Source organism: Camponotus floridanus, unplaced genomic scaffold, assembly GCF_003227725.1.
Source record: "Camponotus floridanus strain SB8 unplaced genomic scaffold, Cflo_v7.5 scaffold55, whole genome shotgun sequence".
Lineage (NCBI taxonomy): Eukaryota > Metazoa > Arthropoda > Insecta > Hymenoptera > Formicidae > Camponotus > Camponotus floridanus.
In genome coordinates this window covers 1146944-1164432 of record NW_020229714.1, presented here as the reverse complement: position 1 = coordinate 1164432, position 17489 = coordinate 1146944, and the positions used below count along the sequence as shown (strand labels likewise).

Genomic DNA, 17489 nt, shown 5'->3' with positions numbered 1-17489 from the left:
CTATTACTTTGTAAATTATTCATTAATTTATTTTATTTAAATGTCAATTTGTGTCAACGTAGCATGCCAATGGAATTGCACGCGGTGCATTATAAGAGTGATTACGAGACTCAAGTAGCGGCTCTTCGTCAGAATGGTGGAATTATTATTTTAGTATATTTATTTCAGGTATTAAAAGATTTTTTTTAATTGAGAAGAATATTTTTCAATTATATAAGTATAATGTTTTTATATTAAACTATTTTTTTATACGTGTTATTTTTTTTGGTTTTAATATATTCTAAAATATACGACTTCAGAATTGGAGCACAAATCTGTTTAGATATATTGAAAAAATAATACGTATATATTTTTGGAAGAATAATATTGCAGCTTCAGGAATCTCCCAATCCATTTTTGGATGATATTATAAAAACACTACCATTTATTCAAGCTGCTCACTCTTCCATCCGTTTAGTGCCTTTTCCCATAACAAATATTATGCGATGCTTTCAACATGATTATATCATGTATTGGGGCTCTATAAGAATGACAAATATCAAAAATAGCATACTTTGGCTAATAAGCAGAGAACCATTAGGAATATCCATCGAGCAAGTAAGTTGCCAGAATTGATAAGGAAGGATCATATAAAATCACCAATTATGACTAATAGTTCATTTTATAGTAAAATTGGTTTTATTTTTCGAGATCGCAGAGTTTCGCACACTATACGACGAACATAAAATGCCAATTTTAACAAATTGCCAGCCATTGAAAGATAGAGGTGATAGGAACGTTTTTCACGTATGTCCTAGTGGATCGATGTATGCAACACTTCTACCCATTCCACGTAATTCTAGTAATTCACATATTGTTCAAGATGATGTTGATGATAAACAATGATAAAATATTGTATTGCACTATATAATTATATATATTACATATATTTTTTTAAAGGAGACATATAGATTAATATTTATAGATTCGCTATTGTAATTATTTATAAATATAGAATGCAAAATTCCCCATAATATGCTTCTGTTTAATTTTACTTTTAGCTTTGCAAAATCTTGCAAACCGTCATTCATTTTTATTTCCTTCTCTTGCGACGCCTTTTAGTTCTTTCTTTTTTGAGATCACATCCTGAATAGAAAGAGGCACAGTCAATTCCACCCAAGCCCAGGATGGATGCTTTCACAGAATCCAACATTGCCGACCATGGAGTTTTATATAATATTCTACCAGATAACCAGCTCATGCCCAAGCTGGAAAGAAGAATCTCGACATTATCGATTTCGAAAAACAACTTCAAACGTTTCGCCGACCATTGATACCGCGTTAATCAATTTACGAGATGCGATGGTTACTGTACACTTTATTACCTCCAAACGGGAACCCAAATTCTACGACCATCATTGGTTTCCTTGGAATATTGATTTTCTTCGCACAATATCCTGCGTAGACAATTACCAGAGTCTTCTTGGGCGACCATAACTGCTTCGATGGACCTCAAAACGCGATAAGATAGGTCATTTAAGTTCTCATTGTTAGCGGAAGATAAGGAAAGAGGAAGTGCGCTTCTTTTGGAACGTCTGGTCATCATCATCATTCCATTCGTGCCATTGCTCTGTAATGTAAGAAACATTTTCTTCATCAAAATGTACCATAAAAAAAGTTATGTGTACATCTCTTTTGTGCTAAATATTTTCACTGAAATAAAAACATATTTTTGAAATAATTAACAAATATTTTTCAAACAAGACAGTCTTAGTACCGAGGCATTCATACACAATTGGATGATAAACAGGCCGAATGCTAAAAATGCAAGCGCAGTGAGCGCGATTTCGAAAAAATCCTTGATCGAAAGTTCTTTTCCCTTGGAATAGGAAGGCTTATAATCTTCTTCCTCGTGGTGCTCATGCGGTCCGTAATAGTATTCCTCGTGAATAGACGGGAAGAAATGGTCACCATGGTGGCCAAAGTCGCTATGATGGTGACCGATGGGTCCATAATGGAAAGAATGTTCCGACGCCGACGACGATCTGTCACCTATTCATAGGATATATAAATATCAAATCCTTTGTGCATCGCGCAACATTTGTGCAATAATTTCTGGAATATAGACCTTCATGAGGTGATCTGTAAAAACCCACTTTTCCAGATGGCAGAGGAGCTTGCATTGCGTACCCTGTTACATGACCATCAAACTCATCAATGTCATCTTCCCGGACATCCTGTTTCTTATTTATTTTTTTGTGGGGTGGATAGTGTCGATAGACATCGTTTAGGGTTGTTGTTCTGTTATAAATAAGTCAAATTTCGATATTATTTTATACCAGATACTGTGCGTAATATTTTATAAAATATAAAATTAATATAGATTAATATAGATTAATATAGGTGAATATAATTTCATATAGAAAAGATGCATTATATAGCTATGTTTTTAAAAAATATTTTAAATTAAATTTAATAAAGTTCAATTAAATAATAAATTTAAAAGTTTAATTTTCAAACTATGTTATATTAGAAAAAAATTAGAAAGTCTAAAATTTGTGAAGAAAAATAAATCTTAACTTTGTGAAAAGTTTGTAGAAGATAATTTACTTTTCAGTCAATAAATATTTAGTAAATTTGTATATCAGCATAACGCAAAATATTTTAAAACTATAAATATGATTAGCTAAATGCGCAAAATTATAAAGAATTTAAAAATTTATACCTTTGAAGCCAATCTTTATATTTCGAACTTCCTTCGTCCGCCAAAAGTTTATCATGAATTGTAACATTGTCTGAAAAGTCATGCAAATTGTCATGTGGCAGAGATTCGGGACGTCGTTTCACTCTAGGAGTGCTCACTTCTTTCAAGATTTCTTCCGCCATATAACCATGACAAAGATATTCATTCATCCTCTTTCTAATTTTATATATCAATTAATTAAAAATAATTAATTAAACAAACGTTTCAATTTGTCAACTTTTTTATCGAATTATTTAATCCTTACCTATGATAGTCCATTTGGTTTAATGCTTTATCGAAAGATCCATCCACGGTTTCATTTGCCATTGTCTTAGAAATAGTTTCGTTTTGATATTGATCACTAAACAGAAACGATCCAGGTAAAAGATCCACAGAAAGTATATCATCTTGACTGACACAGAATTCGTTGCCATCGTCAAAGCATTCTTGCGCCGATGTAATTGCAATTAAAAATAAACAAATTAAATAGAAATGTATAATCGTGTAAATTCGTAATAAGCGTTTTTCACGGCATTCTGACAAAATTTTCAGTGCCATTTTAGCTGTGTTACGAGAGTTGTTGCTGAAACACGAAGACAACTGTGACTGACGAGAAGACGACACGCTCACGTAATAATTTTCTCGCCTACTAGGAATAATTGCCTTAACCGTAACATTGCTTAGACTTGCTATAGTCTTACTTATAGTTTCAAACATATGAAAAAAATATGCCTAAATATATGTAAATCTAATTATTAATAATAACTTTCCAAATTTTTAATATTCAATAGTTAACGAATGACATTTAATAAATTAATTAATCAAAAATATCAAAACGTAAAAAAAACATTTAACTTGCCGATATCAAAATTGAAAGAAAAAAACACCCGCATACCTGCTGAAAGCGGGTAGCGGGTTGTTCGAACATCTGTTTAGATTCATGACTAATCCTCCCGATTGGTAATAGCACCCACCGATTTACACGTAATCCGACACTCATGATTAAATACGTTTATTAAAAACCACTTACAACGCTCTTATGAATGTTTCAAGAGCGAAGGGTCTAGCGGAACGTCCGCCCGGGTCGAGGTGGTAAGACAGGGTAATGGGGCCTTTGTTCCCCTGGGAACGCGCTCACCTGTCTAATATCTCGCGGGAGTGGCTATATCTGTACACACACCAAAAGCGGCCAGTTATACGCCGAGCTTACTGAAAATTAATCGCGCAGTTTCGAAAGAATCTTTGCGTCTCGTCCTACCGACTGAAATAAACGTTTCTCACGCGATTATTAATGATATCGTGGTCGCAAAATCAAGTAAAAGTATTATTTATAAAAATCATTTATTTATAATTTACCGCAATAAGAAATTATAGAAAAATTAAAATATATTTAAAAAACATTTTCAAGACTCTTATAATTAATAATATTCGTGGGAAAAATAAAGAGGAAGACTAATAGATAAATTTGGTTTAAAAAGCGTGTTTAAATGCGTCGAGTTTGATACTTTTAACATGCATATAAAAAACGTTTCTATGAAATATTATTTTCAGTATGACGCAGACGAAGATGCGGTTTTAACCGCCCGCAGTCGAGGTGTGATCGCGCACTTCCCCTTTTGCGTGAATACGACCTGTGGCGCAGTTTGTGCACGCGTGAGTTCGCCCTCCTTTTCTCAGGTGCTTGATTGATCGTTTCAATTATCTGGCGCAGCGTGCATCAAACGCGAGAGTAAACTTCGCAGCGAGCAAATGGATCGTTTATTCGAAACATTTACGAATGGTGGCCACCATAAAAACATTATGAATGGCGAATCGCGTATAACGCAAATAAATCGCAAACGTAATCGCGCATTGTTTGTAATGTTTCAAATAAATCGAGAATAGTTAAAAATTACATATTAATTAAAAGTAATTTTTATTCTTTGTAGTTTTATTTGAAACCATTTATTTTAGAACATTTTCAGAAAGAGCCTAGCTATTACAGAAAATGTAGAAATAATGTTTAAGCGTTCACGCTAGCTTCCAGGAAGTAAGATTCTCGGTCGTAAATTAATGTGAGCGTTGACCATATCGTTACTTCCTCTCTCTTCGCACCTAACGACGCGCCTTAAGCGCATTTCACCGTATTTAAGTTTCAATATTTGTTGCGGTCGCAAGTACGTGTAAAATGTTCAACCCCGCGTATAATCAGCATGCAAAAAAACGTGTGCGACACGAGACGAGCGAGCGTAAATTTGCATCTCTAACCATGTAAAAGTAACAAATTCGCGAGACATGTCGAGAATTAGAACTCGGATTGAATATTAAATTCTTTTTTAAAATTGTTTTGTCTACATCATACATTTTAATTTAAATAAGTATGAAAATTTTGCATAATTTTAAAAATGCATATTATTTCTGTTTCCTAATCAAGTTTAATTTTTTCTATATGTAACATAGAAGACAATCCTTTCAGATAGTGACAGTCTTTCAATTTTAGATATTTGTTTATATATGTAAAATTTTTAAAATTATTTCTTCCAATATAATAGTTATGTTATCCAAGTTTATGCGGAAAAGGTTAATAATGACTACGTTTCCAGAATACGACACTGCATGTTGAAGTGTCTAATGTATACAAAAAGATATATATTTGATATATGTTCTTCCGCAAAGACGAAATAACTCAGATGTGGATCGGGGTGAGGATCGATGACGAGGAACCTAGCAATAGAAAGGGCTCACAATCGCCATTGGTCCTTTTAGCCGCAGAAGCGAGTGGATTTACGGTGTGCGAGGATGAACATTGAGATTGGCACGGGTAGCCCGGAGACTAATGGACGCAGCATTCGCGAAAATGGCTGCCATACCATGCTCGTAAACAGAAATAACATGGTTTCGATAAGAGTTATCATTGACGCGGAAAGCTGAAAGTCTCCCAAAAATCACCGTGAAATGACGCTACCGTTTTTATTTCTATTTCATTACATCTCTCAAAAATATCGAGCACTCATCTTTTATCACGAAAAAAAATTTATCTTTTTTTTATAAATTAAATTATAAATCTGTCGTAAATATATTGTGTTGAATATTAATTTGAATTTTTGCGCGAACAACTTATGCATTATATTGTCACTGATGAATTGTGACATTATGTCAACGAGATATAATCTGCTGTCCAGATATAATGGACAAATGCGTATTTTCTGCAGTACAGTGAGAACCACTGCGCGTAGTTCGCTAAACGCGTGAAGAAGTGTTTTGCGGTACTTTTTCATGATGTTCTTCGCGTGGCAGAAGCGTTTATCCATTGCTAAAGCGTGAACAGGAAAGAGAGAAGAGAACGACCATCGTTTTACTGGTATAAAGCTCCGAGATAGAGGGGTCAAAGAAGGCGGCCACTGCGCGAGCAGCATGCGCGTTTAGGACCAATCCGAGATCCATCCTTTGAACCCCTTTGAGCCCTTTCTCGCTGGAGAAACTTGCTAGTGCGCAAGCCAAATCGTCGAACTCGAGCACTTTTTTTAAAAAGAAAAAAAATTGTAAAATACATGAATATCTCACGATAAAAAAAGGAATGTAAGAAACATATTCATGAATTTGCAAAATTATACTATTGATGGTACTGATAGAAAACACAATATATCGATAAAAATAGCGATATAACATGTAAAATAAATTACGCCAACAAACAAATAATACAGTTAATAAAATGTATAAATAGAGAATATATAATTATATAAAAAGAGAGAGATATTATTTTAATAAAATTAATAAGCGCTATCAGTAGTTTTAATAATGATCAATAGATATAATAATACAAGTAAAATATGCAATTTTAAATATTTTACACATATATTTTTATATATATGTGTGTTTGCATATATTTAATGTTTAGTATATATTTATGTATATCATGCAACAAAGATAACATTAAATTCTGTTATCAAATTTTGTAAATCATGCATTTGATTGCCAATAAAAAGATAGACAAACTATTACAAATATTACGATGAAATTTGATGACAGTTATAATAAAAGTTCTAAAATAGGAAATCAACCATAAACTACCGAGATTCTGCGATCCCTACTCCTACATATAGTAAGTGGGGAGATCCAGATGTGCGAGATATTCTTCCAACCTCACGGGATGACCTTCCTGTGGGAAACTAGTGGGGATGCTGGGAGGTTCTTCTCTGGACCACAGACACGTGCCACTTGTCATACTTTCGGAAGTACTTGCTTTCGGACGGTTCGAAGGGAGATTAGTACGAGATCAGGTGTGATTGATCAGGAGGATAACGAGTGCTAAATTGCGATTAATTAATAATAGATATTAGATAGATCGCAAATAGATATTTTTTGTTATAAAAAATACAATATATATTTTTTATCAGTTAAAATATATAAAATTGTTTCTGCTGATTTTACCGTGCAACATTGAATAAAGATAAATATGGCAGGTGCATAGTAATCGAATCTCAAATCTATATAAATTAACAATTGATGTAAATAGCTGTGGAATATTTTAAAAAATCGTGAACGAAGCATTGTTTCGATAACTCGAGATCAAATGTGAAGTGCGCGAGTTTAGAATTATTGGATATTAACAAAGATCAATAAAATCATTATCGAACTTGGCCGAAACTGTAGCCGAGATCGATGATTTATCACAAAATGGAACTCTGCCAGAACCGCGAGAAAATGAACAATGACATTTATGATCTTCGTCGGACGCGCTCGCTTTCGAATGAGAATGAAACCTATTCGAACGGTAATGAGCGAGGCGGCAGATCACCGATGGTCAATCGAGAATCTATCGAATATGTATCAGATTCCAGCTGCGAAGGTTACAGGGAGTTTCAGAGGCAGCCGACCGAAAGAAGAAATTCATCCCCGATTGCCGCGTCTAATGCTTTCACCATTGACAGTATCCTCGGGAGAAATGAAAAGAAGGATCAAACTTCGAGAATAGATAATTCTGGTGATAAAGAAGAGGATCAGGAAGAAATAGATGACAGGATTGAGGGACATTTTGTTAGACCAACAGCGATACCGGCCACACGTCCTGGTACGTTACAAAATACGTATTCTATTATTTAATAAAATTTTCATGTGTATAATATACATATACATTAAAAAAAGAGAAAAAATATGTATATTAAAAGAAAGAAAAATATATAATACATTAGAGAATTATTATCGATATATGCGATACATATATCGGTGATTTAGTTATTCTATTCTTTTATTTGTGAACATTAGCGAAATATTAAATATGTAGCAATATAAAAACTAAATATTATAATATTTATAATAATAATAACATAGTATAATATTTACAATATCTACTTCTAAAATCTTATTCGTGAATAAATATATGATAAAATGAAATGAAATAAAATTTTTTTCTCCAAATATAAAAATTATTTTTTTACGGAGTTATTAAAAAATATTGTGTTAAAATGTTTTTAAGAACAGATTTTACGATTTAATAGATCTAGAAGGGAGTTTATATACTCATACGGGATTCCCGTATCCCGAAGGCGCTTTAACTGACTCTTCGGCATATTCCGCGACATCACTTGCATCAGCTTCATTATTGTACAGTAGTTGGTTTGCTCAAACAAAACCTGGACAACTATTTGGCTTGCAAGGTAAGTTTAAACAAATTTAGAGTTTATTACGAAAAATCATATTAAAAATCCACATATTCTTCTTTATATTCCCGATGCAAGCAATTTTTATCAGATAAAGTTTTACCTCTAAAAATAGAGAAAAAAAGAGATAGAGAAAATTAATTTGTTATTAAAAAATAATATCACAAATCTTTGGTTTATTCGATGTTGAAAGCATTCAAGTATGTTGTTCAGCTCTGTCTCTACAAAAGTATTCAATAAATATTTTATGCGTGCAAAGAAAATTGTTATGATGCTGGATAGATATATATTTTTTACGTCCGTGAAAGGCACGAATGTTCTCGTGGAGAATCGCGACGACAAAGGACTCTAATTATTATCCACTCGTAATAACTTACCGCCGTAATTCCATTTTCGCGAACAATACCGAGAGAAGTGTAAGGTGGGCACCCTCTTTCTCGGCTTCAACGAATATTGGATATTATACGAGGCGCCTATGATAACAGCTTTTCGACACGCGAGGTACACATCAGTGGCCCAGTTGTTGTATTCCCCATTTTTCGGCAGGTTTTCGGCAAAATATTAAATACTTAGCTACATAAAAATCAACTTATTAATGAACATTTTATTTTTTTTTTTTTATTTTGAACTTGATGCAAAATTTTCGTTTATGTTATTTAAAAAATTCCGTATAAATAAATATAATTCCCCTTTGAATATTCCAATATCTCTAATACTATAAGTATAATATAGATAAAGGATTGCAAATTCGTAATAAAATTTTCAAAAAAACTATCATAATGTCATAAAATCGCGAGTCAATCTTCTTTAGCTGAAATCCTAGATATTTTACGATTGTAAGATTTTTGAAATCCGCCATCGCTGTTTCTTCCTTTCTAGCTACTATCCGCCATACTGTTAGGAGCCCATTTATCAGCACCGTTGGTCTAACTATCTTTCGCGAAGGTGTTAAATGTCTCTGTACACTCGTAAATCTTGGTCCCGCCGGTTCTTCTTCTTCGTCACCATACGCATTCTCTTTTCCGGTCACCACAATACTCTTTTTCATTTTCTAAGAAATGCAATCATTTTTTATTCGTGCAATTCATGCCTATCAAAATTTTACAATTATATATAAATATCTATTTTATATTGATATAATTTAGAATAAAGTGTCTCTTGTATTTCCTAATTCTTTACTGATTTTATCATATATTTAATAATCATGTTATCTTCTAATAAAATGTTAGATAAACAAGTATTTTACACCGTACAGCTAAAAAAATCATGTGCTTTTTGAATATTATTTGCAAAACATACATCAAGTTTTATACTGTATAGAAGGAAGTATTGAAATGTTTTAAGTCTTTAAAATCTACTGCGAAGATTACGAATTTATACAATAATTAACATATTGTTACAAATAAATGATGTCGGTATATTTTAAATAAATATGAAAAATATGTTACAAAAAAGAAAGTTGATTTCTATTTTTTATATATTAAACTAGAATTGTGTAATTTACTTCAATAAATAATTAATTTAATTTAATTAATCATGATTGTATCAAGACGTTTTATATTTGTAAAATGTGGTACGGAAAAAATTCGAATTTTTGTACACTTCGAATATGATAAGCTTAATTTATCCAAGATAAATTCACAATTATCATGTCGATAATATTTTAGATGCTAAAACTATGCCGTTCTGCGTAGTCGTAGGCATGCTAGAAGGGTTCAGTAAAAATGCAAAGGTCTTGTACAAATATGCGACATCTATTTGTTGACTCGTCATGTAAGGGCCATCCAGCTAACTGGTGATTAAACACGAGGAAAGAGCAAAAAAATTTCTATTTCTATGTGGAAACATCGCGATCTTGAGAATTCAAGCGAGCGAACGCTATTTTCGGAATTCTGCGAACAAACAATACTACGAGAGAAAAGAGAGACAGTCGTTAGTATTAATAATTTTTTAAAATTTAATATTGTATATCATATTATTATATTTTCGACAGTAAACTCTTTTATCTATAATGTAATGTCACTGAATTATACATATGTATACATAAAAATGATAAAAGTATCACTGATGGAAAGTGAAATTAGTATTCAATTTTATATATTAGAAATTATTTTGTGTATATAAGAAATAATAAAAATAATAAAAATAATTATTAATATTATTCCAACTTTTTTGAAAAAAAATTTACTATTTTTCTTTTTCTTTTTAGCTTTTTTCTTTCTGTTTTTTGTTTTTCTCTTTCTTTTTATATAATCATTTTACATATAGAAATAATATTTCTTTCTATAATATTCCTATAGTATCCTTATCATTTAAAGAGCAGAAGAAAATCTTAGATTTATTTAATTATTTAATTTGATACATTATAGTACCGAAGTTAGCTGTTATTGTAATTCTCGTCGCGTTTTTCGGTATTTGTATTCTAGCGCAAACTACAGCGGATATTTGCCGACGTGATTAACAATCGCCGTATTGTTTTAGTGCGACTAATTACGTTATAATGTCTTATATCTGCGTGTCAAAAGAAATGTGTATTACTTCTTTGCACTATGATGATAATCGCATCCAAACGTTCTCCGTCATAAACTGTTTGCGCAACTGGTTGCCACTTCGTCTCGATGATATTGACAGCAGAATGTCACACATTCCGCAAACAGTCCCACACGTTTTAGACACATTCAATAATTCTACATAGGACTCGGTGGATGACGCCTCGAAATCGTAAGAAGGTGATAATTGAGTCCGGACTGGCGAAGTTAGCCGAGCAATTAAGAAGCGCGATTAGAATATTAAATTTTGATTATCGGGACGATAAATCTTGAAAATGCAATAATGTGTCAGAGATTTTAAAGGACTCTCACATAAATAGCAATGATTATGTAGTTGAAATATTATTGATTATATGATTAATTAACAGTGACAAAAAAATTGATGATTTTTGCAGCACCCAAACCGAGCGGTAGAAGGTCGAGGAAACCGGGTATCGATCGGAAACCGCGTCAAGCTTACAGTGCGAAACAATTGGAAAGACTCGAGGCGGAGTTTAAGGTACGGTTTTAGCTTCCTGCGTCTTCTCTCTTCATTATATGTGACAAAATCTTGTAATCTTTCTCGTACATTTTTTTCGCATGACGCCAAATATTTTCATCTTCGCAGATCGATAAATATCTCAGCGTGAGCAAGCGCATGGAGTTGTCCAAGTGTCTGAATCTCACCGAGGTGCAGATCAAGACATGGTTCCAGAATCGCCGCACGAAATGGAAGAAACAGCTGACATCGCGGCTCAAGATCGCACAACGGCAGGGACTTTTCCCACCGACATATTTTCCGACAACCCAGTATCCTCTATTGCCGTATTACGCGGCGCCTTTGATGTTCGGAGGTCCATTGTCGGATGACGCGAACTCTAGCTTGCCGACTCGTTCCACTGTATCTTCCTCAGATACGGTCTGACGCAGCACAGACTCGAACTACTTGGTCGATTGTCGGCCGGATGACCGCGAAGTGCAATAAGACCTTCCGTTGGCCACTGCAAGTTCTTGAGTGTTTCCTTTTTTTACATTATTGTAGGAAGATTATAAGAAGATTCTTATCTAACATAAATTTGGATACCAGTCGTACAATTATATACTTGCAACATAAACGTGCACGATTTTTGTGCAACGTGAAGCGACTTTTTTTAATTATTTTATGATACGTGAGATCAATTTTCTGTGAGATCAATTCTGTTTGTACATAAAACACGATGATTGATACTTGTAGATTTATTCTAAACTTTTTGCGTTTTTAATGACAGAAATTAAATCATATTTAATATTAAATAACAGTGCGATATAAAGCAAATTTTCTTTTTGATTTCTAGAATTCTATCCAGATTGATATTTGCTGTATATAAAATGTGATTTGATAGATTTATGTAACATTTATGATGAGTATATGAAAAATAGACAAATCCTGAATTTATTCGTTTGTTCTGAATAAAAGACTCGATTTCAAGAATATCAAGATATACAAAGACATGTCAAATTGCAATACTCTTTTTAGATAGAGATTGGCGTATATAAAGAATACGATGATTATAGATTTATATAATATTTGCGAAAATTGCGTAAAAAATGCGAATTCTGAATTTATTCGTAATTTTTCATGTTTCCAGCAGTGGCAAGATAAGATTGTATTCAAGTGACATTCACGTGCAAGTGACGCGAAAGTGACATAAATGGCTGTACGGAAATGTTATGTAAGGAACACGTGAAAATAATATGAAAACGATATGAAAATGTGACGTTGATATAGACGAAGTACCTGATGTCTCGCATCTACTTTTTTTCATTCTGTTGAAGTTTCGAGCATTCTTGGAGTGAAATTTAAAAATTTATTTGTATATATATATTAAACGTTTTTTGCGTGCAAATATTTTTGCGTAAAACGTGCAAAAATATATGTTAAAAAAAATTTTATCTTGTATTTCTCACACGAACAAAAAAGCTAGAATTAAATATATATATATATTCTCCATTATTTCTTTTGATTTTATAAAATATAATCTATAAATATAATCGTATTTTTATTTTTATGTAAAAAAGATATTGATTATCATTTTCATAATTATAACTTTATATTTGCGCAATATAAAAGAAAATTTATAAGAAAATCTAAAACAAAACTATATCTTCAATTTTCACATTTTCTGCATTTTTAATTTGAATGTAATAATATTTATTAAATGAATAATTAATTAAATAACACTTGGCAATTTTTTTTATTATGGAAGATTTTAAAAAATTACTATAATATTCTCTTGCTCGAAATTTCAATAATGTCTCTTTCTTTTAATAATCATAAGGAGAACCTTTGCTTTCTCGCAAATCTTATGAAACGAGGTACGAAGGAGCAATATAATTGAAAGACTTAAAGGCTTCTAAGGAAAAACGCTGCACTTTACTATCTTTAATAAAGAGCGAGATAAAAAGGAGACTTCTTATCGTCTATCAAACTTCACGAGAATCATGACGAAGAAAGGTCGTTGAAGGCGGGAGAATAAAGAATGAGAAAAGCAGAAAGAATGAGATTTTATGTCCAATGAAAGAATTATGTGTACGTGCGTTAGAACTCCCTGCTTCAACTAACTTTAACTTGTGCATAATTTAACAAGTCGTATCTTTTGTTTATGGTGTACGCGCGTGTAAATGAAATCAAGCTTACACAGCAAGATATAATTTATTGGTAGAGATATAAGCCAAGCTGTAGCATTACATGTGTTATAAGTTATTCGCGTATGCAACGTGCAATTTAAATATACTCAAGTTAGGGTCGCGCATCTCTACATAAAGTTTATGAGTGAATCGCAGCAAAATGTCGTTTAAAAATGAAGAAGTAAATCGTGAATTATGGAACACACACAAAAATATAAAATAGTATCGAAGAGTGTGTTTAATACATGAGTGGTTCTCTCTTCTCTTTTTTCCATTCATAAATTATACTTACTGCGTAAGCTTTTATTTCTTTATCAAAAAAAGTAAATAAATAAATACTTTATTTTTAAATTTTCTACGAGTAGAAAGAAGGGATCTGATAAAAATGAAATTTTCAATAATGCAGCGTAATTACAGATTTTGATAAAATCACGAATATTGAATATCATGTAAAATAATAGGATTACGCACAAGAGTCGAGAAATAATGATACGTATAATTATTTCTTCCTCACCGAATAATAAGCATCGTAATTAATAAATTTCCGATATATCCCATGCATCAAGCATTCTTCTCCCTGCAACACTTCTCGTTTCTCGGCTCGCGTTTCTCCGCGTTATCATCGCGTCCAGCTACCACGGCTTTATCAATCTCGCAGGTACGTCGTCCCGCCGGGCACTTCGTCCGCGTCAACCCCAGGAACACGTTGAACTTCTTGCACTTCTTCAACCTCGGCTCCATTTCTCTGCGCTCCACCATGCTTGTACCGGGACAGAGCGTGCTGGTCTCGCGTGTCCTCACTTTGACGGACGACTGGATGGTGCGCACCAGGAGTATCGGGCTGCAGCTCTTGTCGAGCTTCGGGGGTGTCTCCGCGTGAAATTTATGAGCCGAAACTTGGACACTCTTGTCGGACTGCTCCGGTTTGGCGCTAGCGGTTGCGATCGCCAGCGTGTTCTGAGCGCACAAGTAACAGCAGCTCTTCGTGAAGTCGGTGAGCGGTAAAGGTGGTTTCTCCAGGACGTGGTCCTGGACGTGATCCTCGGGGACTTCCAGGTCCTCGTCGCGCGCTACCAAGTGCGTATCCACGATAAAATGCGGCACTCGTTCTTCCCACTTACGTCTTTCTCTCCTCTCCCTTCTTTCCTTCTCCTTCCTCTCTCTTCTCCTTCTCTCCTCCCTGATTCCCTCGAAAACATCCTTATCGGTAACTTCGACCGCTTCATCCTGTTTACGACCTCTCTTGAATTTCCTCGGGGCACTTCGACGGCTTATCGGTTCTCGGTGCAGAGTAGCTGATACACCAGTGACCGCTACGTCGTCTGGTTTCGCGCACTCTCTGCTTCGCTCTCTCATGCGCTCAAGAAACCATCTCGACGGCTCTCCCAGAACGCGTTCGGAATATTCTTTCTTTCTACGACACCATCTCGCACACCATAGATGTAGCTTGGGAAAGCAGGATTTCGATCTATACCTATATAAGAAATCGATATCGCGTGTGTCGACACCTGTATGTTTTTGCTCCCTTTGCTCAGAATCCTTCGAGACGTCCGATTGATTTGCCACTATGCCATTGACACGCCGTTCACGATAAACGGGATTATGCCGATCTAACGATATCGCTGCGATACAATAAATTGTGATACAATGATTAGTCCAGGAGGGCTATTCTGTAACTTTTAACTTTGCGTTACGATATGGCTGTCTTTTTCTTTCTTAAGTTCTAAATAAAAAAAAGACAAGCATATCGTAACGAATGCATTAAAAGTTAGAGAATCGCCCTACTGATCTGATAACGATAAAAAATTGCGAAAATGATAATGATCATTAATGGAAATTAGTTTAATAGAAACGAGGAGAAACGATAGTTAATATCACGAGAATTTTTTGTAATTTAGTTATTTAAATTTATCTCTACTCACTGTATCTATTATTTTCGTTTATTTTGATGTATTAATATTATATCGTTTTTAATATATTACATTCGGATCTATTTTAATAAAACGATAAGAAAAACGACATCCGCAATACAGAAAATTGAAAACGGAAACGATGTAAAAGCGGAAATGGAGTTATTTTTCAGTTTGATTCACAAAGAGTTGGATGTACATTGCTTACTGTTAGATTTATATGTCGAAGAATGGGCAGCATTTTGCAATAAATGCGCTTCGTATTCCGTTTGTGCATTTTTCGTGTCAGATATTTGTTCCTTAGGATGTCGTGATGGATGATCGATGTACCGAACGACGTTTACGGATCGATCTGCTGTTACGGATTCATCCGAATTCACAATCGGACGCATTTTTATCTAATCCGATTTTCTGAGGTTCCATTCGTTAAGAATTAATTATTGGAGGAATTATTTCTTCAATTAAATACGCAGTTTCGATAGTAGAGATTATTGTGTTTCATGTTTGCATCGAATAATAGCTTTCTAAGAAAGAAAGAATAATGTAGATAAAAATATGTAGTTTTATTACTTCAGTTAATTAATTTAATTTTTAAGCAGACAGAATTAAGAAAGGTTACTTTTTATAAATTGACGTGTTGCACTTGGATAAGCAAATGAGATAATATTAATAGATAATTTTTGATATGACTTCATTTCACATATTGAATTTTTATTCATCTTTGATAAAAAAATAAAATTGATATGATTTCTTTATTTTATCATATTGAAATATCGTATCCATTAGCAAATTTTTACTTTTTAACCAAAACTGTCAAAACGTCTTCATTCATTATTAAAAACTACCGAGAGATCAAATATACTTTCAATACGAAAAAAATATAAATTTTAATTTATCAATAATTATCATATATTTCATTGTAAAATTTTATATTAAATATTTCGAATTGTGTACAATATTTTTATTTTCTAGTTAAAAATATTCCTTTAAAGATTTGATTCTTTAATTATATAATAAGCAATTTTATATATGTATAGCATACCACTTAGAGATTTTATATACATGTACAAATAAAATATAATTTATTGTTTATTAATTAAGAATTCATATTTACTTTATAAAATTGTTTATAAAATTTTATATTAAAATATATCAATCTAATCTTTTTATTAATTATTTATATTTCGTGTTTCTATGATAAATTAAGAAAATAAGAGAGATAAGTCGTTACAATACTGTTATGGCAATTTAATTTGATTAATTTTTTATTTATTGAAATTACATAATTTTACGAAACGTAAAGAAATAGAAATAATTAAATAACTTATAGAAATATTAATTCTTTTTTTTATTATTACATTCATTGCAAACTGAAATTATCATGAAAGAAGAAGTGAGGAAACTCTGAAATATTTTTATAAAGCACTTTTGATTTTCAAAACATTTGTCATATAAAAAGTATGCATTTCAGTATAATAAAACGGCGTTTTTTTAAATTCAGAAATTTTATTTCCACGAGATATTTCAAAAATTCAAATATAACATGCAATTCGCGACAGACATCTCTTTGCGTATGCAAGATTATATTTTCTCTTATCATATTTCTTGAATCATATAGCACTATTTATCTTTCTTTGATACACACATCAGTTTTTTTAATGGAATTTATATAGTTTTAAATTAAGAAAATGTATCGAATATAAGTATGCGTAATACGAATTAATATTTTGCATTTTAAAACAAAAAGCAAGAGACTAAAGCAAGAGAGATGCCATAAAAACGAAATAAAATTGCTCTTAATAAAAGCGGGAAGTGTCTTGTAATCGTATTCTACTTACATGTACTTAATCGCTTGTATTTCAGAGGCCATTATGAAACTCGATGTATTGTGAAATGAGAAATCTTCGACACTACTTTTCGAAATATATTATAATAATAGAAACCGACACGTAACGTATATACTCTTGTATACAAATATACAAACACAAACGCGGCGAGTAAATCGAACGCTGTTGCGCATAAC

General features: G+C 32.6%; 2 protein-coding genes across 3 annotated transcripts; one reads left to right on the top strand and one right to left on the bottom strand.

Moving 5' to 3' along the window:
- Positions 1–991: 991 nt before the first annotated feature.
- Positions 992–17388, bottom strand: LOC105253829. Of its 2 annotated transcripts, XM_011262143.3 has the most exons (7): positions 17305–17388; positions 2988–3083; positions 2705–2899; positions 2108–2280; positions 1757–2031; positions 1365–1609; positions 992–1247 (listed from the first exon to the last, which is right to left on the bottom strand). In XM_011262143.3, the coding sequence occupies exons 1-7, from the start codon at positions 17334–17336 to the stop codon at positions 1073–1075; spliced, it is 1191 nt and encodes a 396-aa protein (XP_011260445.2). In that variant the 5' UTR covers positions 17337–17388; the 3' UTR covers positions 992–1072. The 2 variants fall into 2 exon arrangements, with proteins under 2 accessions (XP_011260445.2, XP_011260484.1); XM_011262182.3 differs by lacking the exons at positions 992–1247; positions 1365–1609; positions 1757–2031; ... (1 more) ...; positions 2705–2899; positions 2988–3083 and adding exons at positions 14089–15178; positions 15675–15990.
- On the top strand, positions 7295–12077 carry LOC105253855 (homeobox protein HMX2). The gene is made up of 4 exons (XM_011262183.3): positions 7295–7772; positions 8200–8358; positions 11306–11409; positions 11518–12077. Exons 1-4 carry the CDS (start codon positions 7364–7366, stop codon positions 11812–11814), a joined length of 969 nt encoding a protein of 322 aa, XP_011260485.2. The 5' UTR covers positions 7295–7363; the 3' UTR covers positions 11815–12077.
- Positions 17389–17489: the final 101 nt, after the last annotated feature.